Genomic DNA, 25,547 nt, shown 5'->3' with positions numbered 1-25,547 from the left:
TGGGTAAAAATCATTTGACTTCATTGGGACTCATTAGTTCTTCAGTCAAACCCACTTCACTTGACAGATGAGGAAACTGAGGCACAGTGATGAAGTGGCTTGGCCAAAGTCACACAGATAGTTAAGCTACAGAGCTGGGATTCAGGTAAGTTCCTTTAACTCCAAACTCAGCATTCTTCCCATGGCAGGGCACAGTTTTCTCATTGATGAAGTGTGAGAGTTAGCCTGGATGACCATCAAGGTCCTTTCCTGCTCAAAATCCTACAGACCTACAAACTTGAAACTGTACCTTGTCTACACCTCTAGCTTCCCTCCTAGACATTCCAATGCTCATCCCAAGTCCTCAAGCTAACAATCCTTTTTCATCCTTAGATTCCCAGCAAGAAAAGGAAGCCAGAAGCCATTCAGAAGAACACACCAATGGGGGCCTGCACCGACTCGGAGGCAGGAATTCTCTATACATTTTATTGGGCTTGCTTCACTCAGGGGGAGAGAGCCCTGGCACTGCTCCAAGTCATTGTGACAGGCACTACGTTTGACCCTCTGACTTTAAATTACCATTGTCAGTCCATAAACATTTATTAGGCACTTCCTGTGTGCCAGGCACTGTGCTAAGCACTGGGGAGACCAAGAAAAGTAAAAGACAGTGGGAATCAAACTTTCTTTTCTCCACCAAGCTAAAAACCTCACTGTAGTTACACTTTAGGCAGACCCAATTAAACACATGCAGAGACACACCTTAGGTTTTCCAACCATTCCTTACCTCTCCACTGATTGCTTAAATGCCATTGGTCCTGAGCTCAGCAAGTGCTATACACTGAACTGAGTGATTATGCTAGCCCAAAATAGGGTTTCTTAGCCTTTTTTTTTTTATTGTGGACCCCTCTGGGAATCTGGTGAAACCCAGGGACCTCCTGGGACTCTAGCAAAGGCTAGGGATCCCTCTGGGAATCTGGTGAAACCTAGGGACCTCTTCTCAAAATGATGTTTTTAAGCACATAAAATCAAGTATGTAAGATTTCAAAGGTACCAATTATATTTTATATATATTTTTGCCCCAAGTTCACAGACCCTCTCATTTTATAAGCCCTGGGCTACATCAGCTTCAAGAGTCAGATGGGAAGTCAGGGAATTGCCATAGAAAGAGATCTGTTTTGTATATATCTTGTATTTCATATTCTACGTATGCTTTTCTTCCCCACCAATAGAATGTAAGGCCCTTGAAGACAAGAACTATTCTGTTTCTGTCTTGAAATCCCCAGTGCCCTGCACAGCCCCTGGCACAGAGAAGGCATTTAACTGAATTGAACTGGAGTCTGGGGGAAGGGGATGGTTGCAGAGAAGCCTGAGAAGCCTTCTATGAATTGATCCATAGTGAAGTGTGTTAGAACCAGGGGAAGGACAGATATAATGACAATAACCTTGTAAAGTAAATCTGATCCATGCAACCCCCAATGCTTATAGCTGCCCTCATTATTAGGTGTCTGACATCTAATAAAGGCTTAATCAATGCTTGTTTACTTAGTTTATCTTGCCTGTCAAATGAGAGGGTCCCTAAGGTCCTTTCTGGCTCTACCTGGGCTGGAGGAAGAGGGGAACTAGATAACATCTGGCATCCCTTCCAACCTTCTCATCCTGGAATTCCAAGGTCAAGTGTGTCAGAATAATGGGAGGCGTGGGGGAGGAAGGGTCGGGAAAATGACTCCCACACAAATCTGTCTAACTTCAGTGCTGCACAGACAAAGGCAACAAGGGGACAGCAGATGAAGTGCTATACTGGAAGACAGAAAAAGCCGGGTTCAAATCCTGACTCCAACACTTACTAGCTTGGTACTCATGGTTCAGTCACTGAATTTCTCTAGAGCCTCAGTTTCCTCATCTGTAAAATAGGCATGTCATCTGTAATACTTTCTTTACAAGGGCTACCATGAGGCTCACATGAGATAATATTCAAAAGGCATTTTGCAGACCTTAAAGCATTGCACAGATGTCAGTTCTGACAAGGTTTCGACCAGATGTGATTCCATCAGTGTAGGGAACTGCCGAGAAGGAACTCCTTCTGCCAGTGCAGATCAGTCCTGGCAGGCAGCTTACCAGCTCAGAGTTGCCTGGGGCATAAAGGGGAGGTGACCAGCCTGCCCCTGGAGGAGGGGGAAGAGGAGGGGAGCAGAAGAGGGGGAGGAAGTGAAGGAGGAGGAGGAAGAGGGGGAGGAAGAGAAGGAGGAGGAGAGGGGAAGAAGAGGGTGAGGAGGTGAGGGGGAAGAGGGAGGAGGAAGAGAAGGAGGAAGAGAGGAAGGAGGTAGAGGAAGAGAGGGAGGAGGAGGCAAAGAAGAGGGTGAGGAGGCAAGGGAGGAGGGAAGAAGGAGGAGGAGGGAAAGGAAGAGAGGAGGGAGAGGAGAAGGGGAGGAGAAAGAGGAGGGAAGGCGTGTGTGTGTGTGTGTGTGTGTGTGTGTGGTGTGGGTGTGTGTGTGTGTGTGTGTGTGTGTTGGCAGAGCCATTAACAGTACCTGGTGCTAGTCTAGAGCCCCCTGGTCTACAGAATCTCTCAAATCCCTCAAACTCTAAACCTGGGATAGATCTCCAGGAGCCCAAGAAAGGCCTAAGAGGTGAGCTCTGTTGGGCGGGGTCAGTTCTGTGTGGAGGAGGAACCAGGAAAGGCTTCAAGGGAAGATGGGCCCTTCCTGTGGAGCTGGACTCAGGTAGACCTCAGGTCAAATCCAGCCCTAATGGCTGTGTGATCTCAGGCAAGTCACTTAACTTCTTTTTTTTTTGCCTTGATTTTCTCATCTGCAAAATGGAGAAAGTAACAGCACCTACTTCTGAGAGTTGTGAGGCTTAAGTGAGATTATTTGTAAAATGCTTTGCAAACTTTAAGGTGCTATAGAAATGCTGGCCATTATCCTCAGGTACTATTCAAGGTAAAGAGGCCTGGGCTGGACTCTAGTTCCTCATTTCCAAGCAAAGCCACCCAGCAAGGCTTTCACCCAAACTCTGCCAACCCCGCCCTGGCAAACACATTCTTCCCTTCCAACCCCCTGGCACTCCAGGTGACTCCCCTGCCAGGCTGGCCCAGCCCAGGAAGCAGTCCCACTTCTCCTGACCTTGTTTGAGAAACTTCTCTCTTTCATTCAGGAAATAAATGCCTCTGTACGGAAGGCAAGTCAGAGAAGAGGAGCCATCACTTGAGGATTTTTATTTAGTCATTTGCCAATGCCCTTCCCACTCGTGAATCTGTCGTTGTACCCTAAAGAGTCTAAATGACAGTGGCAGCACCCCTTGCTCCCTCCCAACACAGGGGAGATGGAATGGAAATTAGGAAACAGGAGCTTTTTCCAAAATGCTCCAATGTTGGAGAATTAACTCCAGCTGGGTTCCCTCAAGTGACCCACAGGACTTTCAAAGTAAATGTAAAACAAATTTCTAAAAGAAAGTCAATCATGCATAAACACAAAAGGCTTAGGCTGCAGTTGGGAGTTTGGAACAATAAAAGTTTATAGCTTTTCCAACCGAGACAGGCTCCTGGGGAGAAGGAGAGGGAGGGGGCGGGAGATGCTGCTCCCTCCCTCCCATCGGATGCTCCCCAGGGCGGGGACTTTTTATGGTGCTGGGCCACAGCTCAGGGGTGGGCAACCCAGGGCACTGCGGGTGGTTCCCCACCACTCCCTACTCCACAGATTCTTTCAACTCCTCCCTTCCTCTTCTGCTGCGGTCCTTCGCTTCATTCTGTCAGTTCATTTTCAACAAATGTTTATGGAGCACCTATTATGTGGGCACAGCTAGAGCCTACACCTTGTGGAGGGGGGAAAATGTCAGGCTTGGAATCAAAGCCCAGTCTCTGACACTTACCAGCTGGGAGACCCTGGGTAATCCACTTAACCTGTCCGACCTTTAGGCAACTGAAGCTAGCTATGTTACACATGTTTCAATTTTGAAAATTTTTCATTTTTGTTGTGAATTTCAGAGGCAGCTAGATGGCACAGTGAATAGAGTGCTGGGCCCAGAGTCTTATAGACCTGAGTTCAAATCCAGTCTCAGACACTTACTAGCAGCGTGACCCTGGGCAAGTCACTTCACCCTGTTTGCCTCAGTTTCCTCATCTATAAATGAGCCGGAGAAGGAAATGGTAAATCACTCCAGGATCTTTGCCAAGAAAATCCCAAATGGGGTCATGAAGAGTTGGACACAACTGAAATGAATGAACAATAATAATAAAAGTCATCAACACAAACATTTTATACAAAGAAAACAATAAAAATATGGACTATATTTGAAGCCATGAGCTTATTATGTACATTCTAAAGTATGTATTATATAGAATATTATAGGAACATAATTGTTGACTGTGTTCCCTAGTGACTTTTTATGTTTTCTTCCATCTATTTTTTGAAATTAAGTTTTATTGCTATCTTGTTTTTATATCACCTAAATTTCCTCCTGCACTTCTCTTCTGCCCCCTCCCAGAAAGCCATTCTTTATACAACGGATACTTTTAAAAGAAAAAAAGAGAAAAGAACCAGCAAAACCATCAAAAATTCTAACAATCTATTAAGTGTTTTCTACTGTGGACCCATCCCCACTTCCCCAAAGGAGTAGGGTAAGGTGTCTTCTCATACCTCTTCTTTGGGGCTACTCTGGTTACTTGTAAGTTTACAGCATTCTTTATATTTATGGTTTCGTTTTTTACATCCTTTGTACCTAAGATTTTTTTTAGCTTTTACCCATGCTTTTCCCCCTTTTTTTTCCTTTTTTGCATTTCTTTTGTTTCCTACTAAAGTCACTCCTCACCCCAATAGACATCCTCCCTTGTAATAAATGAGCATAGTCAAGAAAGGCAGTTGAATACGTTGCCCATATCTGAAAAAGCTCCACCCCATTCTGCATCCCTGCATCTCCATCCCCCTCCTGCCAAGAGGTGAATAGCACACTTTATCATCCCTCTTCTGAGGGCATGACTGCTCAATGAGCTGATCAGAGTTCTGTGGTCTTTCAAAGTTGTTTTTAAAGATGTAAGTTATAGGAGGGTTGCAATGATGGAGCTCCCACTGAGTACTGACCTTTGGGCAAAGGACTGTATTAAGAACAGGGTTATTATTTTGCCATGTTACAGATGGCAAAACTGACACTCAGGAAGGTAAAGTGATGGGTTCATGGTCAGACATTTAGGAAACGCCAATGCTACGACTCTAATCCAGTTCTCCTGGATATTAGCAAGAGACAGAAATTGAGAGGACCAAGGAGTGAGAGAAGGGGAAGGTCTGAGAGAAGAGTCTCTTCCAGGAATGGGGAATAGGTATGAGAACAGACAGAAAGCTGGTAAAGGGCAGGATGAACTTGGGGAAGGAAGAGTCCCAGTTTGTGTGCAATGTAGATGAAAAGGAAAGAAGAATCTGTTTCTTGCTCCCCATTTTTCCTTTTCGCCTTGTGTGCCCTGGATGGGTCAGCCTGTGCCACCCAAGGGCATTGCTTAACACAGGAGGCTGATCAAAGTAGGACCTGGATGACTTGTACGAGCACAGCACAGTTTGTGCTCAGCTCTCAGGGAAGCTATCCATCACTGCCTCCTGTGAGACGTGGGAAGCAGACACGGAGGCCCCCAGTGCATTCTGCAGCTCTCCATCCTCCAGATAAACACACAACAGACTAAATCGCCATGGAGAGTTCAAACCCTCATCCTGGGACTGGCACCAAAAGGAATTCCAAGGGCTCTGACTGTATCACCTCCTCCGGCAGCGAAATCACGTCTGCTCATTTTTAATCCAAACTCTTAGCTCCTTCCTGCCCAAGTGGCTTTTGCCTGGCTTGGCGTCCCAAAGGCTGAAGAGAGCACAACATGACAGCTCCGTCCTAGGGTCCCCTACCTGAGGCCAGCTTGGCATGGAAGGTTTCCAGAAAGGATCAGAGATTCTTTATGCTGCTCTACAAAGTACCCCAATGACCAAAGTGAACCCCTCTAAATTGAGGGCAGGCAGTAGGAGAAAATCAGTTAACATTAATATCAAAATCAACATGTCCAAAATTGAGCTCATCATCTTTCCCTCAAAACCCTCACCCTTCAAAGCTTCCTATTTCTGTAGAGGGCATCCCTATCCTTCCAGTCTCCCAGATTGTAACCCCTACATTCCACCCCACTCCTCACTCTCCATCACCAGTCAAATCCACCATTTCTATCTCCACAACATCTCTCCCATCTATGGCTACCAACTCAATTGGGGGTAACCTCATCACTTCTCATCTAGAATGTTGCCAAGATCCTCCAAAATTGTCCTCCTAGCTTCAAGTCTCTGTTGATTGATTCAAATTAATTACAGGTGTGTCCGAGCTAGTTGGAAAAAAAAGCGGGGAACCCCCGTTCTTATTTCCCCCCCATTTCTGAAGTCAGAACTATCCAAATAATCCCTACATTGCTTCCACACTTAACAGAAGGCAAGGAGGATGCTCTCAGGGCCCCAAATCCCTCATTCACAGGCATCTAGTTAACCCTCTCTTCTGATTCTCTGTCTTACATTGGAAGAAAGGGTCATGAGACTGTGGTTTTAAAGCTGGAAGGGAACTGTACAGACCATCTGGTCCAACAGCTTTACTGAGTTGTAGGAGATTCACACAAAACCATTCTAAGTAACAGTACGGCCAAAACAAGAGTTTTCCAACGGACAGTCATCATTTGGGAGTGAGGCCCCCAAGCCCGGAAGGCTCACTTACTCACTCACTCACCCGAGTGTTCATGCAGGACTTCCCTCGCTTGTACTCTTTGTGGGTTCCTCGCTTGTCTAATTTGTTCCAAAGGGCCTTGGCCTTCCAGGTCGTCACCTTAGACTTCAGCTTGGAATAGAAGTTCCTGTGGTCTAAGGGGTCGAGCTGCAGGTGCCGAATGAGGATGTTGAAGGCCTGCAGGGTGCCTTTACATGTGGATGCTTGGACGAAGTTCTCAAAAATCTGGCCAGCCTGGCTCTGCTTCTCATCTTCATTTTCCCCCATGTTCCGATGGCAGGCCGTAGAAAGGATTAAACAGGAGTTGCACAGCAAAGATCACAGAGGAGAGCACCAGGGAATACTTGAAGAACTGTCACACCTGGAGGAAGAGAGAAAGAACACAGATCAGCTTTATGCATTAACACAATGGAATGGGGGTGGAGGGAGGAGGTGGAGAGAGGAAGAAAGTGGTAGTGATCCAACAGCAATTTATGAAAAAGTCCGGTTCTAAATATTCAGTTTGCAATGCTATATTGTTAGCACATCTCAAAGGAAGTTTTTGTTTCTATTCAAAACCCAATTCCAGCTAAAGTTGACATTAGCTGGATAACCATTAAAAAAAAAAGCAAAGGGATATAAAATACATATCGTTAAAAACAGAAATTCATAGTAATTAACACCACTAAAATTCATCCATTAGACACTGGGAATGGGGGGGGGTGCTCCCTCTTTAAAGTGAGTAATAACCTGGTTGTTAAATGTAGAATTCCCATCTAGTTATGTGCCAACTTCATTCAGCCTCTAGGAAACGCCTATCTAGTCCAATCACCTCATTAACTAAATGAAGCCTGAATCACAGAAAAGTCAGAGGGCTGATAAATGCCCAGTTAAGACCAGGTCCCAAATCTCCCAACACCTAGAGTCCAATGCTCCTTCCACCACACCACTGATTCCCAAACCTGATTCACAGGTGCAGATTTAAAGCATTATTCAGTATGCCTCAAAAGACCATACCCAGTAACTGAGTGAGATAAAACCGAAAGCCTGATCATAGGATAGAATGGATATTTTTTATGGACAGGAGTGAAGGGATGCCAATGGAGAGGCATCTAAGAATTAAGGCTCACTTACCATGGTGTTCATGCAGGATGTGACCACCATCCTCCTCACCACTAGACACCCCCAATTTTACAATCTCTCTTCATCAGTTACAGGGCAGAAGCCCTTCTCTTGCAGGGTTGGTACACAGAAGATGCCCACAAACCCCTCTCTGTTTTCAGGAGCTTTGGACTGGCATTAAACCTGGAGGCACAGAGAATGTCACATATGCCCCTGGAGAAATGCAAATGCAGTCTGTGCTGCCTAAATCCAAACCAGGAGCTATTTGGAGCAAGTGCACAGACTGATGGGGGAAAATGTAATGAGTGTTCATTCAAATTACCAAAATAACTTCCTTGGGTTTTGGCCACCATCCCTCCTATCTGTCCTACTCTAACCTCAGACATTTCTTAGGCAAGTCATTTAAATACTTTCAAAGCAAAAAAAAAAAAAAAGTCAATGCATTTGCTCTGATTTCCCAGGCATGTGCTTTTTTTCTCTGAACTGAGCTAAATTGCAGCTATTTTAGAAGAATGAGCTGGTAGCATCGTCAGCGGAGTCATGTTGCTCCATCAATATTCCTGGCACATAATGCACTGAGTAGGGCTCCTCACATGGAGAAGGATATGCTAACAGGAACCAGAGAGCCCCTCCACAGAACCCCAAGGGGTCTATAATAAGTCCTTTGCATCTATTCAGTATTTATTCTGTCTATATTGATGGTGACTTTCCTGAGAAAATATCAGCTCCTTGAGAGCATAGATTTTTTTTTCTTTTCATCTTTGCATCCCCAGTGCCCAGCACAGGTACCTAGCACACAGTAGGTGCTTGTTGGTTGCCAGATTGGGCTTCTTCATACTTCAAATGCAAGGATTTTTTAATATGTCCATTTGACTTCCCAATTGGTCTCATAAAACTCAAATAGCAAAGGATATCATCTGTCCCCCAGTTTCCCATGACCAATTGGATTCTAAGAGTGGCTAGAAAATGAAGGAAGAAGACAAAGGCAGAGAAGAAGAAAGGAATTTACAGGCTGCCTGGACCTCTAGTGGGGAGGCGGGCATTTTCATGTACAAGAGAAGAAAGGGCTGTTGTGGGGGAGGGGTGCCCAAAGGGTTCTGGGTCACCACAGCCTCTCCAAGGATGCCCGAGGGGGCCAAGTGGTTTCCTGCCAGGGAACAAAGCCAAATTAGGAAGTGAGGTGGCATGGTACAGTGGAAAGTGTGCTAAATCTGAAGCCAGAGGATCTGGGTTGGAATCTAGGCCAGTTTCTTCCTGCCTGTGTGACCTTCAGCAAGTCACCTCCCACTCATTAGGGTTCAATTTTTTCATCTATAAAAATGAAGGGATTGGGCTAGCTGACTTTAAAGGTCCCTTAAAGATCAAAATCTAAGGTCCTATAGCATGGCAGTCATTCCTCTATTCCCAGCAAAACCAGGGCCTTTCCTCTTTCATTCCCTGTCTCTGTTCCATCTGTCCTGCTCATCTTCCCCAAACCCCACTTCTATCATGTCTCTCTCCTGCTCAAGAGCCAGCAATGACTCCCTGTTACCTCCTTTTTCTACAAACTCCTTGACTTAGTGTTCAAGACTCTGTTCAACCTGACCTCACCTTCCCAACCTTATGCCCAATGCTCCCCCAAATTTTCTCTCAGCCCCATTCAAGCTCTTTTCTCAACTTTCCTGAAGCACATACCATGTCTCTGCTCATACAGTATTCCCCAACCCACCCTATGCCCTCCCCCTCCTCTCTGCCCACCTAAATCAACTTGTGCTAGACTTGGAGTCTGGAAGACCCAGGTTCTAATCCCTCCTCAGGTTACTTACTACCTGAGCTAAATAGGTAGTAAGTAACCTGAGGAGGGATTAGAAGGTAGGTAAGTACTCAGACACATAAGTACCTCAGGTAGTAAGTAACCTGAGGAAGGATTAAAGCCCAGGTAGGTACTTAAGTACCTCAGGTAGTAAGTGACCTGAAGAAGCATTAGAACCCAGGGAAGGTACTTAAGTACCTCAGATAGTAAGTGACCTGAAGAAGGAGTAGAACCCAGGGAAGGTACTTAAGTACCTCAGGTAGTAAGTGACCTGAAGAAGGAGTAGAACCCAGGGAAGGTACTTAAGTACCTCAGGTAGTAAGTGACCTGAAGAAGGATTAGAACTTGGGTCTTCTAGATTCCAAGTCATTCTGGGCAAGTCACTTCCCATCTCTAGGATCTAGTTCCCTCATCTGTAAAATAAAAGAAATATACTCTATGGCCTCAGAGGTTCCTTTCAGCTCTCAGTCTATGACACTATGATCTTACTCAGCCTTCAAGGCCTACCTCTCCTTTGCCAAGTCTTCCTTGGCTTGACCACATAGCATTCTTTGTCTTGTCCCATTTGTTCAGTGCTGCTTCCCACAGAGACAACAACAGTGAACAGATGGTGTTCCTTGGAGTCCAAGGACCTCAGTTCAAGCCCCCCTACACACACACACACACACACACACACACACAATTCCATAAGACTAAGAGTTACAGATAACTTGCAGATGAGCATGATGAAGGGAGTTTCTACACTAGGGAGTCCCCCACCTGAATGACATCGCAAGTCCTCACCAACAAAAATAGCTGTCATTTACATAGAACTTGAAAGTTTGCAAAGCACCTTAATGTGAAAAGCAACATGGCAGAGCGATTGGAGACTTTAGCTGAGGTCAAGAAGGCCATGAGTTTAAGTGATAGTTCCAACACCGTCCATGGACTCTAGACCAGTCACTTAACCTCTGAGATCCCCACACTATAAAGAACAGGGGCTAATGAATATTAGTGAGGGAGTACCTATGTCAATGGAAATCTCAGATCCCAACCCCAAAAATGTTTTATTTACATTAGCTCACTTAATGCTCGCAATGAGTCTATAGTGTAGGTTCTGTGGACATTATTTTCCTCCTTTTACTGATGAGGAAACTGAGGCTCAGACTCTATGTCTTATATCCCAGCAGAGATTTGGGGCTGTTTGGCAGTCATGTAACAAAAAGAGCAAGGACTCTGAGAGAAGATCTGGGTTGGAGTCCTGATTCTGCTTCTTTAACTGTATAAGCCTGGCTAAGTGATAGAAAACCTCCAGCCTTAATTTCCTCAATTTGTAAAATAAGGGTTCATTCATTCATTCACCTAACCATTGCTTATTCAGCACCTGCAGCTAAAAGGGATCCATGGTGGATCACCTGGGTATGGGGGACTGATATAACAATAATTAAGATATGATTAATCCCTGACCTCCTGAAGCTTACGATCTAGCAAACCACACAAATGTGCAACATTCTAACAATCAGAATGCAGACTAGACCATGGCAAAATCATAACAGGTACAAAGTGTTATTTGAGGTTTGAGGAAGGAAAAATCATTCCCAACTGTAACATCACCACCACCGTCAGCAGCAACAGCATCATAGCCATAATTACACTATCTCCTTTCCTAGCCTAAGTGATGTGATGCTCAAATAAAGTACCGTGTAAAGTGTTACATAAGGATGAACTATAGTTACTAGCATAATTCTTTTCAAGTGCGCTTCCCCCAACTATGGTAAGCTGTATTCAAATATGTGTTGAATCAGGTCGGATATGCCAAGCATCCAGGGACCAATGGAGGGGTAGGCCAGTCATCTTGTTTCCAAAGCAACCTGCCTCCCTGTGATCAGGATGGAAATCAAAGGAAGTGGGAGGGAGTCAGGCAATGGGGCTAAAAGGTGAGCAAGATTATGCAGGCCAGGTAGGCTTGTATTTGAAGTAGCAAGCAGCAATTTCAATAGAACAATTAGGCAGATCTAGAATCACTGAAATCACTAACTTATAACTTAGGAGGGCCATTTTGTTGCTGTTCAGTCATTTTTCAGTTATGTCCAACTCTCCATAAACCCATTTGGGATTTTCTTGGCAAAGATAATGGAGCGGTTTGCCATTTCCTTCTCCAGTTCATTTTATAGATGAGGAACTGAGGCCAGGGTCACACAGCTAGCACGTGTCTGAGGCTGGATTTGAACTCAGAAAGATGAGTCTTCCTAACTTCAGGCCTGGCACTCTATATATACTGTACCACCTAGCTGCCCTGGAAGGGACCTTACAGCTCATCAATTCTAATACCTTCATTTTTACAGATGAAAACTGAGGCCCAGGATTTCACAGCTAGTAAGAGTCTAAGGCAACCCAGAGGAGTGCTGGTAAATATTTAACAACAGGACACATATTTAAGTTGAAACTGCATTGTCATCATTTTTTCCATCCCCTTCTTAAGTCTAGACAATCAGCAGGACAAGTCAAGCCTGACTGTAACAGCTGTGGATTTCTGAAGGGTCATCACTCCAGCCCATCCCCTATTCTAACCCAAGGCTTCCTGCCACCAGAGTGATCTATCCACACAAACAATGCTGCCTCTTCTGCCACACCCTCCCTACGGGCAGGGAGGTGAACTAAGAGAAGTAAGAAACGCCAGACACCCGAGGGAGCAACTGGGCCAGTGGAAGGGCCAGGCCCTGGGCCAGAGCTAGCAGGCCTAGCTCAGAGTATAAGGCACAGTGGTTCTGGGGTTACAGGTATGGAGAGCTCTGCATGATCGAGGCTTTTAGCAGCAGTGAGACAAGGCAGGGTGGAGGAAGAGACGATCTGAAAAGAAATGATTAGCTTGGCAGTCTTTTTTTGGATACATTGGTTAGTTTTGCTCAACTTTTTTTTCTTCGTCTTTTAAAAAAAAAAGTCTTTATTATAGGAGTCGGTTCTCAAAGAGATCGGGCTTCCATTCCTCTTCAATCCCCTTCCCCTCCACCCCAACTCCAAGTCCCATAATTCTGAAATTATTTTGCATTTACACTGTAGTACTGCATATTACATGTGTGTACGTGTGTGTGTGTGTGTGTGTGTGTATGTGAGTGAGAGAGAGTGAGAGAGAGACAGAGACAGAGAGAGAGATGCAGTCTCCCCTTTCCTCCTCCACAAATAGAATGGAAGTTCGTAGACAGCAGGGACCATTATTTTGCCTTTCTTTGTTATGACCAGCACCTAGTTTAGTGCCTAGCATGTAGTAAGTGCTTAATAAGTGATTGCTGACTTATGTAGCACCACATCAACACAAAGTGATTTAAACAGAACAACAAAAATAAAAACACTCCCTACCATGCCTCGCCTATCTCGAGTCTGTAGGTTCTTAGATTTAGAGCTAGAAGACAACTTGGTCGAGTCAATATCCCTTATTTTACAAATGAGGAAACTGAGGCCTTGAGGGGGTAAAATGACTTACCCAAAGTCACACAGATAAAAAGTGGCAGATTTGGGTACTGAACCCAGGTCCTCTGACTCCAAATCCCACGCTCCTTCCACCATGCCTTGCCATTTTCAGTAGCAGCAAGAAATCCTCTTGTGTTCCAAAAAGACCTTACAGCTTCCAACTTTATGGCCCTCAGCCTAGAGCCGGCACCTCCCAATTTAATGCTGGCTCTTTCTTGATTTAGCTTAAGTTCCCGGGGAAGAACTACATGAGATTGATGCCCAACACATTATTCCAAATCCTTTTACACGCACAATACAAAAAAGTAAGGAAGATATAGGAACTAACCAGTCAAAGAGACCCTGAAAATTATCCATCAACCCACTGTCAGACACTGGCTCAAACAGAGCCCAAAGTCAGAAACACCCTGAGCATCTCCAACTCCTCTCTAAAACCAGCCAAGCTACATTGTTGTTCCAGACTTTTCAGTCACGTCAGATCTTTCGTGACTCCATCTGGAGATTTCTTGCCAAAGATACCGGAGTGGTTTGCCACTTCCTTCTCCAGCTCATTTTATAGATGAGGAAACCGAGGCAGACAAGATAAAATGACTTGCCTAAAGTCACACAGCTAGCTAGTAAGTGTCTAAGGCCAGATTTGAACTCAGGAAGATGAGTCTTCCTGATTCCAAGCCCAGGGCTCTATCCACTGTGCACACATCTGCAAGGGTAATTTAAATGTGGGAAGGTGGGAACTAGAAGAGGAAGATTTCAAAAGCCCTTCAGAGCCAAGTCCAAGGAAAAAAAGCCTCTAGTTCTTGGGTTCTGTCTTTGAAATGAATAAATTTTGCTAAAATTTCCCTTGCAAATCCTCTGCTCTGCTACCACTCCTTTGGAATTTTACATCATAATATAAATAAAACAAACTACCCAGAAACGTAGAAGGTTCCTACATTTTCTTGGAAGAAACACGATGTAATCTGGCTGCTTCCAAGAATAGCTTAAAGCAATTTTGTTTTTCCCAACCAGAGTTACTTATTTGTGGTTCTGCTCCTCGCCTCCTATGTCTGAGACTCCATGACTCACAAAGCAACTCCCTTTCTCTGCTTCTGGTTGCTAAAGATTCAGACTGACCACAAGGGGCAAGAAATGAGAGGTAGCATCAAGGAGAGAAGCCGGGCGGCCTCGTCATACTGGGGGGCAGCCTCCCTCCTCCTGCCCTGGAGAGGGAGCCCCGGAGCCCACCTAGCTCCCACCCATGACTGAACTTCTTCAGGGCTTAAAGGAAAGGTCCACTCTCTACCAGCAGCTTCCTTAGCACCTGGTTAGCAAAAATACTGATTAGTTAAAACAGGACATTATCAAATGAGATGAGTTCCTCAACCAGCCTTGCTCCAGGCCGAATGCCAGCACTGGAACTGGTGTCCCAAAAACTGAGTTCAAAATCCCACCTCGAACACTGACTAGCCATGTGTCCCTGGGCGAGTCACTTTACCTTAGCCTCAGTTTCCTCATTTATAAAATGAGGATGGGATTAGCACATACTTCACAGAATTATGAGGACCCAATGAGATAATATATATAAAATGCTTGGCAAACCTTAAAGTCTATTATTATTATTCTCCAACAAAATCCAGCTTGTCCATCTTTATCTGCTTGCTGCCACTTTACCCAGGCTCAAAAAGTTCTAGCTATGGCTCTGCTCCCAAATAAATAAGGAAAGGGATACATACATCTAACATTCTGCTTTGTCCTACTCACCCATTTATGGGTCTAGACCATGGAGTCTTTATGAGCAGACCCCTCACCCTGCTCATTTCTGTGTGTGTGTAGACTGAACCTTGCACAGACAGGGTAGGCACTTGGCCCAGAAGCCAGTACAAAGGATTGGGAAAGTCACACACTACTGGGGAGTCTCAACGGAGGGAGGGCAGGAAGAGACTGGTGTCAGATGCAACTGAAGTTTCCAGGAGTCCTCCTATATAGAGCAGTCTTGACCCTCACTTTCAAAAATACTCTTATTAAAAAGTCAGTGTAATATGGAAATATGTTTAATATGATTGTACATGTATAGCCTACATCAGATTGCACGCCATCTTGGGGAGGGGGAGAAAATTTAGAACTCAAAATCTCATAAAAATGAATGTAGAAAATTAAAAATAAATTTTTTTTAAAAAAAGAGAAAAAAAGTCAGGGAATGAACAGTCACCAGAAGGGCCTGCTCTTCTGGTGCTCTGACCCAGACCTTCTATCACAAGTTTCACTTGGCACAGCTAGCTCCCTCCACCAAAGCCTGGGACAGCTCTCTCTAGCACAAAGGGACAATGCATGCAGACTTAAGGAATAGACCACCCATTCCCCCTCCCCCACACTCCCAGAGTCCACTTCCACAAGCAACCCTGGGAATCACGAAGATGAGTGAGTACCCAACTGATTCATCTCTCAATTTGCTGCTGGTTAGTTCTTGTTCTAGGGAAATTCCAGGAGGGAGGAGGAGATGATGCCTTTAATATTTTTCCAAGTTCTTCTATGTACACAATACACAAAGGTAAGAAGGATTTATATTTTCCATGCATCAATTCAAAGGTACCTGGAAAATTCCCCATCAATCCACTCTCAGAAGCTTACGGAGTAGTCATGCCCTTTCTGCAAACCTCATTCTTTATAAAACCATAGAGCTAGATTTTGTTATTGTTTTAGTTATGTCTGACTCTTTGTGACCCCATTTGGGGTTTTCTTGGCAAAGACACTGGAATGGTTGGTCATTTCCTTTACCAGCTCATTTTTCAGATGAGGAAACTAAGGCAAAAAGGGTTAAGTGCTCAGGGTCACACAGCTAGTAAGTATCCAAGGCCAGATTTGAACTCACAAAGATGAATCTTCCCGACACCAAGCCGGGAACTCTATCCATTGAGCCAAGGAATCTTTAAAACCAGATGGGACCTTAGACATTAATTAGTACTACCCCCTCATTTTACAGATGACAAAACCAAAGCCTAGAGAAAATGACTTGCTTAGACATACAGAGAGAGAGTGGCTGAGCATGGCTCAGACCTGGGATTCCATCCCTGGGATTCTTCCCACTGCTCTAGTTAGATAAACAGTCTAGGATGCTAGCTCTAGAGCTGGAAGGGACCTCAGAGGCCATCGAATCTAACTCCCATTGCACAGATGAGGAAACTGAGGCCCAAAGAAGTGAGGAGAGTTTCTCAAGGTCACAAGGCAGTAAACATCACAAGTGGGATCTGAACCCAGCCCTTCCATTCTCCAGTGTGCTTAATCACTATCTGCCTTGGATATGAGGGGGCCATCTCCAGGCATATATATATATATCTTGCCACTGGCCTCAGAGGAGAAAATGAGGCTGGTGACTTTGCCCATTGACTCGAAAGTCCCATGTCGTGGTCCTCTTTGAGAACAAAGGACAGACAACGACAACTTGGATGTGAACTCTTGCCTACTAGACTGGAAGCTTTGGGAGGGCATTCCTTTGTTCGCATCTGTATTCCTTGTGCCTTGCATGCAGTAATGTTCAATACATGGCTATTGAATTGAAATCTGAAATCACCAAAAATGAACCAAAAAAATAACGAGGAATCATTTTTAATGTCATCATCCTGTAGTTGTCCCCATCCAGGAGTAACGCTAAGGAAAATCTACCAAGAAACTCCCTACCATATATTGTTAGAAAGAGTGTAGGACTTGGGAGTCAGAAGATCTGTGTTTGAATCCTGGTTCTGCTGCATCCTACCTGAGTGACTTTTGACTAGTCACATCCCTTCTCTGGACCTCTGCTCCTTTTTCTGCAGCACAAAAAGCTGGTGAAGTGATTAAGAGTGCTGGTCATGGTACCAGGAAGACCCGAGTTCAAATTCTACCTTAGATACTTATTAGCTGTGTGACTCTGGGCAAATCACTTCTCTCAGCCTCAGCTTCCTCATCTGTAAAATGGGGATAATAAAACCTCACAGGGTTGTTGTTAGGATCAGATGAGATAATATATACCGGGCTTTTCAGACCTTAAAGCTGGCTGTTATCATCATTATTATTAACTAGTAAAAATGCTAGGTGTTATTATTATTATTGTTAACTAGAAGACATCTAAGGGCTTTTCCTATCCCAGATCTATGGAAACAGTGATAGAATGCAGAGTCCATCCTCCTGGTCCCTCCCTTCCTAGTTGCCAAAGAAGGCTTGCTTTGAAGGCAGCCTTAGCACATTCCCTGATAAGCCTCATCCTCACCTCCACTTTCCTCCCGGGGAGGATAACTGATAAGTCAACCCTGCAGGAGACTACTCCTCCAAGTATCTTATCAGCCGTCTGGGAAGCATTTCGATGCCAACAACATGAAGCTTCCAGCAGGAACCCAAACGCCCCCAGTTCCCAACTTTCTCATAAGAGATTTAAAGCAGCAGTAGTCACACGGGCTCTGTCTGTGAAGGGGCACTCGACTGCCCTGTCTACAGGAGCAAATACTAAATGACATCTTGTCATATGCACTTCCCCAACAGGGAGGAAGAAGGTGCTTTTCAACTTTATACAAAGAACCCAAGGATTTGCTAATGTGTATCTAGTGCCATTCATCACTCTGGGTCGCCTGGAAGACACCTCTTCCAGGTGACTGGAGCTGGCTTTTGCTGTGTTTTCTCTGGTCTCATCTCCCCAAGCAGACTCCGAAAGCCAGGAAGGTGGAGACTAGGTCTCACACATCTACTCCCTGCTCAAAGGGGCACAGCAGGCACTCAGATGTTGGGGGCGGTTCATTTGGAGAGCCACTCAATGAACCCTGAACAGTCCCATAAGTAGCTTGATGTAAACTCAGGTAAACTTTGGATGCACTTGAGAAAAGCAGAGAAGGATCAGGTTGGGAAAGTCTAGGAGGTCACCTGAAGATAACCGGAGAAATTGGTTCTGATCCAAACTCCTCCACTAGTTTAACTTTGCCCAAATCACTCCCCACTTGGAGTCTCAGTATCCCTATCCATACAAGAAGAAATGTAGACCGGCTGACTTCAAGCATTGCCTATTATGGTGCAAGACACTGGAAAAGCACTGGGAACACAGGCACAAAACAACCCCTGCCTGCAGGAAGCATACAGTCTACTAAGAATAAATACAAAATAATTTGTGGGGAAGGTGGCAGACCAATGGGAAGGACGGGATCAGGAAAGTGATTCCAGGCAACTAGAAGGCAGAATGGATGGAGTGGTGACCTTGGAGTGAGAAGACCTGAGTGCGAACCCCATACTGGCCATCTACCAGCTGGGTGACCTTGGGCAAGTCACTTAACTTTTCTCAGGTTCAATTCCCTACTCTGTAAAATGGGTACTAGCACCTATCTCCCAGGGTAGTTATAAGGATCCAAGGAGAAAACAGGGAAAGCATTTTGCAAACCTTAAAGTACTTTGTAAATGTTAACAACCATTATTAGTCAGTGATTCTTCAAGGGGGTGGAATGTGTACTCCCTCCCTCCCCACCTTTGCATTGTAAAATCCCTATCTCCCTCAGAAGGTCAGCTCAAGGGTCACCTTCTACAGGAAACCTAGCCTGATCTCCTTTCCTCTTTCTAGCATCCTTTTCCTAGAGATTGCCTTACATCTATTTTGTACATATTTTCTGGGCACATTTTCCTCCCCCGGAAGAACACAAGCACCTTAAGAACAGGGATTGTTTTGCTTTTGTCTTTTTATTTCCACTGCCTGGCACACAATAGGTGGTAAATATTCACTCAATAAAATAGCTCATTGTTGCATTCCTACTGCGTTAGCAATGAGATAGCATCCTGTTGGCCAGTTGTACCTTTGGGTCCCAAGCAGTGTGCTCTGATCCTATACTGAACCTATGGCTTCCCAAAGAGCTACATGCCATCTTTGGTAAGAGAGAGACATTTGATTCAAAGCAAAAATGAATGCAGGAAGAAGTCCCCCTACAGAAGGAAGCTTGCTCTGTCTAGCCAAGGACAGAAGTGAAAAACAAGAAGGAACCTCCCAGGTACAGGCATGCATGCATGCACACACACTCACGCACATACACACATGGGTGCAACCACTGCCCACACACACACTGCATATAGGCTAATGAACTTGACTTTGATAGCTTGTGAACCATGAGAAAAAAAAGGACTGAAGCCTTACAACAAGAAGGGCCCTTATAGGTGATCTATTCCAGCCCACTAACTTTAGAGATGAGAAAACTATGGACCACAGAGGTTGAACAGACTTGCCTGAAGTTGCAAAGCCAGGATTTGAATCTCCATCCCTTGACTCCACAGTCAGCTCTCTGCCATGGAATCTCTCGGCCTCTTGTTCACTAAAAGCCATCAGGACTTCAGCAAAACAAGTCACGCCAGGCCAGCCTCACTTACTTTACTGATAGGATAACCAGACTGTGCGACCAGAGCAAGGCTAGAGACACCATTTACCTAGACCTCCCCTATGTACTTGAGAGTCTGTCATGCTATTCTTGTAGATGAGAGGGAGAAGGAAGAGCTGCAGGATTCCGGAATTGGATGAGTCAGGAGAGGCCGACATCACCTGGGAGGAAAGGCTCTGGTAGAGCGCCCCAAGAATCTATTTCTGATCTTAGGCTGCTTAATATTTTTATCAATGACTTGGATGAAGGTTCTGAGAGAGTGCTTATTAAATTTTCAGATGATGTAAGGCAGGGTGGTATAACTAACATGGTAAACAACAGAACTGAGATCCGAAAAAGAAAAAGAACAGGCTAAAACAGTGACCAGATCTAATGAAATGAAATTTAAAAGAGCTAAATAGAAAGTTCTATAATAACTTAAAAAAAATAAATTCCCCAGATACAAGATGGAGGAGGCATTGGTTAAGCAAGGAATTCATCTGAAAAGAATCTGGGAACCAACTGGAAGCTCAATATAATCCAATGTTATGACATTGCAGACAGAAAAAAGAGCAGAGAGTCCAGAATAAGAGAAGTGCCAGTCCCACCATCCTCTGCCCTGATCAGACATGGCAAGAGTGTTGCGGTCAGTTTGGGGGACCACATTTTCAAACATTGGCAGGCTAGAGAGCCTCTCAGAGGAGGACAACCAGGATAGTGAGGGCATTGGAGGCCATACCATACAATGGGAACCTGGATAAAGTTGAAAGAACTGGAGATGCTAACCTGGAAAAGAGGAGACTCAGGAGGGGACAGGGAAAGGACAGTTGTATTCAAGCATTTGAGGGGCTGTCACAAGGAAGAGATGAGACTTATTCTGCTTGGTCCCAGAAGGCAGAACTATAGACCATAGTGGAGGGAGGGGAAAGGGAGAGAGGAGGGATAGTTGCCAAGCGGCAGATTTCGGCTCCCTATAAGGAAAGACTCACCAATAATTGGAGCTAGGCAAAATCAGAATAGGCTGTGCTGGAAAGTTTCCTCCATCCCTGTCCCCTTAAATGTGGTCTTCAAAGCAAAGGCTGGAGGACAGCTTGGGAATACTTAGGGTTGGACTAAATAGCCTCTGAGGTCCCTAATAACCCTGCAGATCTGTAGAGATGGCCTTTGAGGTCTCTAACAATCCCGATCAGTATCCTGAATTTAGCACTTTGACAAGCGGAATGGGCTATAACCAAGGTGAACTAAGATTACAAGCATATCCATTGCCTATACGGAAGCCCTGTTTGCAGAATTTGCCCATATTCAGAAAGTAGCTCATTTCAGAGTATAGAAAGCAAAACAAAATAAGATAAAGTGAGAGGAAAGACCCTGGCTTTGAAACTCGTAAGAGCCCAGTTCTCAGGCTCAGAGAACTATTGAGTTCCCCCATTTTGTTACCTGTGCTAGATTACACAGGTAATTTAGATCCTGGATAGCTCTCTCACCCCCAACTGTGTTGACATTTCAGTTAGCTGTGAACAGCCCCTAATGTTTTTTCTGAATTGGGGCAGGGCTGATGTGCCTTGACAGGTTAGAGGGACCCATCTTATAAGGGCTGACTGAATGCCACGCCTGACTGCATATGGACTGACTGCAGGTCAGGGGAGGACAGACGGTAGCACAGGTGGAGGATTCCACAAAAAGAATGGCACAACAATTCTTCCCACGGTGTCTTGGCAAGCAGCGAGGCCTGTCACAGGCCAGAAGTAGGGAAATGGAATGTAGCCTACTGGAAAACTGAATTAGAAGTCATAAGACCAAGGTCTGAACTCTGTTATTTCATCTTTAATGATGGTGCCACCTTGGGTCTCTCTAGTTACTGGATCACAGGACAGAGAGATGGAAGAGACTCGGAGATCATCTCCTCAAACAGTAGCATGGTATAGTGAGAAAATATGGTATCTGGAGTCAAAGGGCCTAGGTTTAACTCCTAGAACTACTACTTATTAATTATGTGACCTGGGGTAAGTCATTTTAGTCTTTCTGTGCCTCAGTTCCTCATCCACAAAATAAGAGGTTTAGACTAGGTGACTGAAGGTCCCTTCTAGCTCAATCTATGATCCCTCATCTGATTTACCAGTCCTTTAGTTTATTCAATGCATGTGCGGCATTTTACACTATAATCATGTCCCACACAGTAACATTCCTCATAACAAATGTAGCTAAGCAAAGCCATTCAATACAGCAAATACCGCTAACGAAGTATGTAGACATTATGTTCCTGTAGACCTCCCCAACTGTCTACCAAGAGCTGGGTGACATGTTTCAACACTTGTTCTCTGGGACCAAGACAGGTTGTTGGAATTCATCTAATTTCATCTGCCATTAGTTTCATTTTTGCTTACATTATTCTAATCATTGTCCATATTGTTCTCAGCTTACTTCTCTCTGGATCAGTTCACATCAGTCTTCCCAAGTTTCTCAGACTTCCTTATATTAGTTTAGCACGATAGTTTTCCATTAGGTTCATATACCACAATTTGTTCAGCCATTCTCCAATCAATTGACACCCATTTGTTTCCAGGGTTTTTTTTTTCCTTTGCTACCACAAAAAGTGCTGCTATGAATATTTTAGTATGTATGGAAGCTGCCACCTACCACTTGGGGCTGTATGTCCAATAACGGGATTGTTGGGTCACAGGAACAAAAACTTGGAGCTGGAATGGATCTTAGAGGTCATCTAGCCAACCCCTCGTGCTACAGATGGAGTAACTGAGCCCCCACAAGGGTGAAGTACCTCCCCATGGTCAGACAGGCAGTAAGGAGGAGACCTAGAATTTGAACCCAAGTGCTCTGACTCCAAATCCAACATTTCCAGCCCTGTACCCTGATGTTGTTTGATGAAACGATCAAGGTCCCTTCTAATTCTCCATCCTGGGATCCTATGACTTCATAGATCCAAGGTAGCATCATTATTGTATAATCATAATCAAGTTCAAACCCTGGTCTTCTAAACAGAGTATCAGCAAATTGTTGACTTTTCTGCATAATCCTAAATTGTTTTTTTCACTCATAACTACCAAAAGAATTCACATCTCTGCCCACAGTTCCACAGCCTCTCCTGCATTAGCAAAGATGACAAAAGATGAAACTCTCGAATTAAGGCAACACTCAAAAAGAGTAAAGTGGGGCCCAGATGTGGCCTGTGTCTTAAACAAGATCACAGGGATAATTAGGAAAAGAATCAGGTTGTGAATGAAGCCATATCATCTGACTCTTCCATGAAGCCTTTTTAATCATCCTACATAATGAGGATTTCTACCTTATCATATGTACTCTAGGTAACCTAAGGACAGAGAGAGGGAGGGACTAGATCTGTGATTTCATTGGTGGTGCAAACTCCTGGGTGAGGAAATTTCCTTTTACCAATGCAGGTCAGAACCCTCTCTGCAAACTACAGTCCTACAGGGTTGTCTAGAACATAGAGAGGTTACATGACTTGGCCAATGTCCCACAACCAGTATGCTTCAGAAGTCAAACTTGCACCCAGATCCTCTTGGTTCTGAAGCCAGTTTTCTCTCCACTACCACAGAGAATATTAGAGCTATGTCAGTCTGAGGAATATTTGTTCCCATAAGGCTCTATCTTGCCAGTATGTCAAACTCACCATGTTAACAAACCACTCTCATCTTCCCCAAACCTCCCTCCTACCCTTCCCAATGACTTGGGGGTGGTGGAGAGAAGGAAGGGAACTTTGTCAGAATTTCCTTTTAGGAAGATCACAATTATAACTGAGTAGAAGGTAGAACAGAGTAAAGAGAGATTTGAGGTGGAGAGATAAACCAGAAGGCTATTGCAATACTACAGACATAAGGTGATGAGGGTCTGCAGCTAGTAGGAGCATAGAAATTAGGTTTTCTTATTTTTTTTTTCAATCAATAAAAATCCACCTTCTCTCCTTGCCCTCCCCCACTCCAGATCAGAATTTAGATTTTCAAGGAAACTTAAACCCAATATGTCTGTGTATATGACTATGTCTCATATTAGACTATAAGCTGCCTGAGGGCTGAGACTATCTATTTCATCTTGGCAAAGCCTAGCACAAAATCTCACACATAGCGGCTCATTACGTCAATGCCTCTTGAATGAACAAGGTTGAGCTGCTCTTGACATTTCTTCTCCACTAAGGGTGCTTGTTTTGCTAAAGCCCTCCTCCACTGTCCTGTCATGATACAGAGGCATCCCTGGTCTCTTGAAAGCTGTGCCCTGAAGTGCTGGCCCTACTGAGTTTTCAACTCAGGCTTTAGGTATGAACCTGGTGAAGATCTGTGTCACTATCACTTGAGAACCAGCCTAGCCCCATCACCAGCAAGCTGGCCATCAGGCCATAGAGCCACAGTAACTGAGACACCTGTTTACCAAGGTATGAGCTGGGCCATCATGGTCCTGCAAACTGAAGGCTGCAAATACCAGACCTAGAAGGAAGACCTGAGCAGCAGCACCCTGAATACTCAGGTTTGCTTTTAAATTTCAGTCCCATTTGGATTTGGATTCCAATACACCTCAGTGGATAGACTTGTAAAAAACCAGAGACCCAGGGGACCAAGGCCTCTGATCTATTTCTCAGGTAGATTTCCCAAGGGCACACCTCAACAACGTTTTCATTAAAGACAGATTGTAAGAAATCACAGACCTTCCCAAAAGTTTCACAGCTCCTAGACGTCTGTCCTAGACATTCGTATTTTCCTTGGGTTCTTCATTTCAATGACTTGGCCCTAAGGAATTCATTCTGATAACAAAGATTGTGTCTTTGATACCTTGTCTTGCAAATTTAAAATAACTGAGATTTTTTTTTCATGTTCCCCCAAAGCTGGCATCCATTCTTTCAGTTCCTGCAAAATCATTCTGTGGCCAAGTTTGGAATGCAAAACGGTTTCTCCTGAGACACTCTGTATGTGAACTTACAAGGAAAGGCGTTTGCTATCAGCTTGCTTTGCTAAAGGAATCTGAGACATTTTAAATATGAACTTTCAACACGGACTGCTCTGCCCAGTTAACCTTGCTTTGTCCAGCCTTAGACCTCCACTAATGGAATTACGAATAGATCTGTAGGCCTTTCAGCAAACAGTCCCAACACATATTTTTAAGGAAGAAGAAAATCTTCTGGAAGCCCGATGTTAGAGATGCTACAATTCAACTCATACCTGATCCTGAATCCCCTCAATGACACACCCCAAAAGTGGTCAAGAAACCTTTGACTAAAGACCTCCAGTGAGAGCAAACCTACTCTCAAGATAGACCATTCTGCTTTTGTGATTGTTAAGAAATGTCCTTCTATCAAGCCTAAAGTTACAGTATCTACCAAATGTTCCCATGTCTGTCTTCTAGGACCAAGCAGAATAAGCCGGATTCCTCTTCCACATGAAAGACATTCAAATATATGAACATCACTGTTATCTCTGTCCCTTAGCTCTCCTTCATTCCTTCCCTATCCTCCCCTTCCCCCAACTCTCATTTCCTGAAGCCAATCTTCCTATAATATGAGCTTGGAGTGCCTCATTCTCCTGACTGCTCTCCTCTGGACCATCTCTAGCTGGCTAAACAATACCTTTCCTAAAATGCAGTGCCTAGGGGCACCTAGGTGGTGCAGCAGATAGAGTACCAGCCCTGAAATCAGGAGGACCTGAGTTGAAATCCAGCCTCAGACCAAACACTTGACACTTATTAGCCATGTGACCCTGGGCAAGTCACTTAACACCAATTGCCAAAAAAAAACAAGACAAACAAACAAAAATGCAGTGCCTACAACTAAACACAGGACTCCAAAGTAATCTGACCAGCACACAGGACAATGGAACCCTGCCTCCCTAAAACTGGACATTATGTCTTCCTTCCAGCAGCCCAAGACTGCACTAGCTTTCCAAGCTATCAGACTGTTGACTCATATTGGGTGTGCAATCCACTGAAACCTCAAGACTGTTTTTTGATGAATTGTCTAGCCCCTCCCCCCCCCCCCACACACGGCAGCTAGGTGGTGAAGTGGATAGAGCTCCGGCCTTGGAGTCAGGACCTGAGTTCAAATCTGACCTCAAACACTTGACACTTACTAACTGTGTAACCTTGGGCAAGTCACTTCACCCCAATAGCCTCACCAAAAAAGCAAAACAAACACACACACACACACACAC

General features: G+C 44.6%; 1 protein-coding gene across 1 annotated transcript in view; it reads right to left on the bottom strand.

Moving 5' to 3' along the window:
- MICAL2 (microtubule associated monooxygenase, calponin and LIM domain containing 2) overlaps positions 1 to 25,547 on the bottom strand; it is a 268,887-nt gene that overhangs the window by 206,767 nt on the left and 36,573 nt on the right. Inside the window, 1 exon segment of the mRNA XM_078148458.1 lies at positions 6,712 to 7,069. Coding sequence (XP_078004584.1) covers positions 6,712 to 6,975 — 264 coding nt within the window. The 5' untranslated portion in view covers positions 6,976 to 7,069.

This window comes from Phascolarctos cinereus, unplaced genomic scaffold (genome assembly GCF_003287225.1).
Source record: "Phascolarctos cinereus isolate Bilbo 61053 unplaced genomic scaffold, phaCin_HiC Scaffold_9;HRSCAF=440, whole genome shotgun sequence".
Classification (NCBI taxonomy): domain Eukaryota; kingdom Metazoa; phylum Chordata; class Mammalia; order Diprotodontia; family Phascolarctidae; genus Phascolarctos; species Phascolarctos cinereus.
This window is presented reverse-complemented; position numbering and strand designations above follow the sequence as displayed.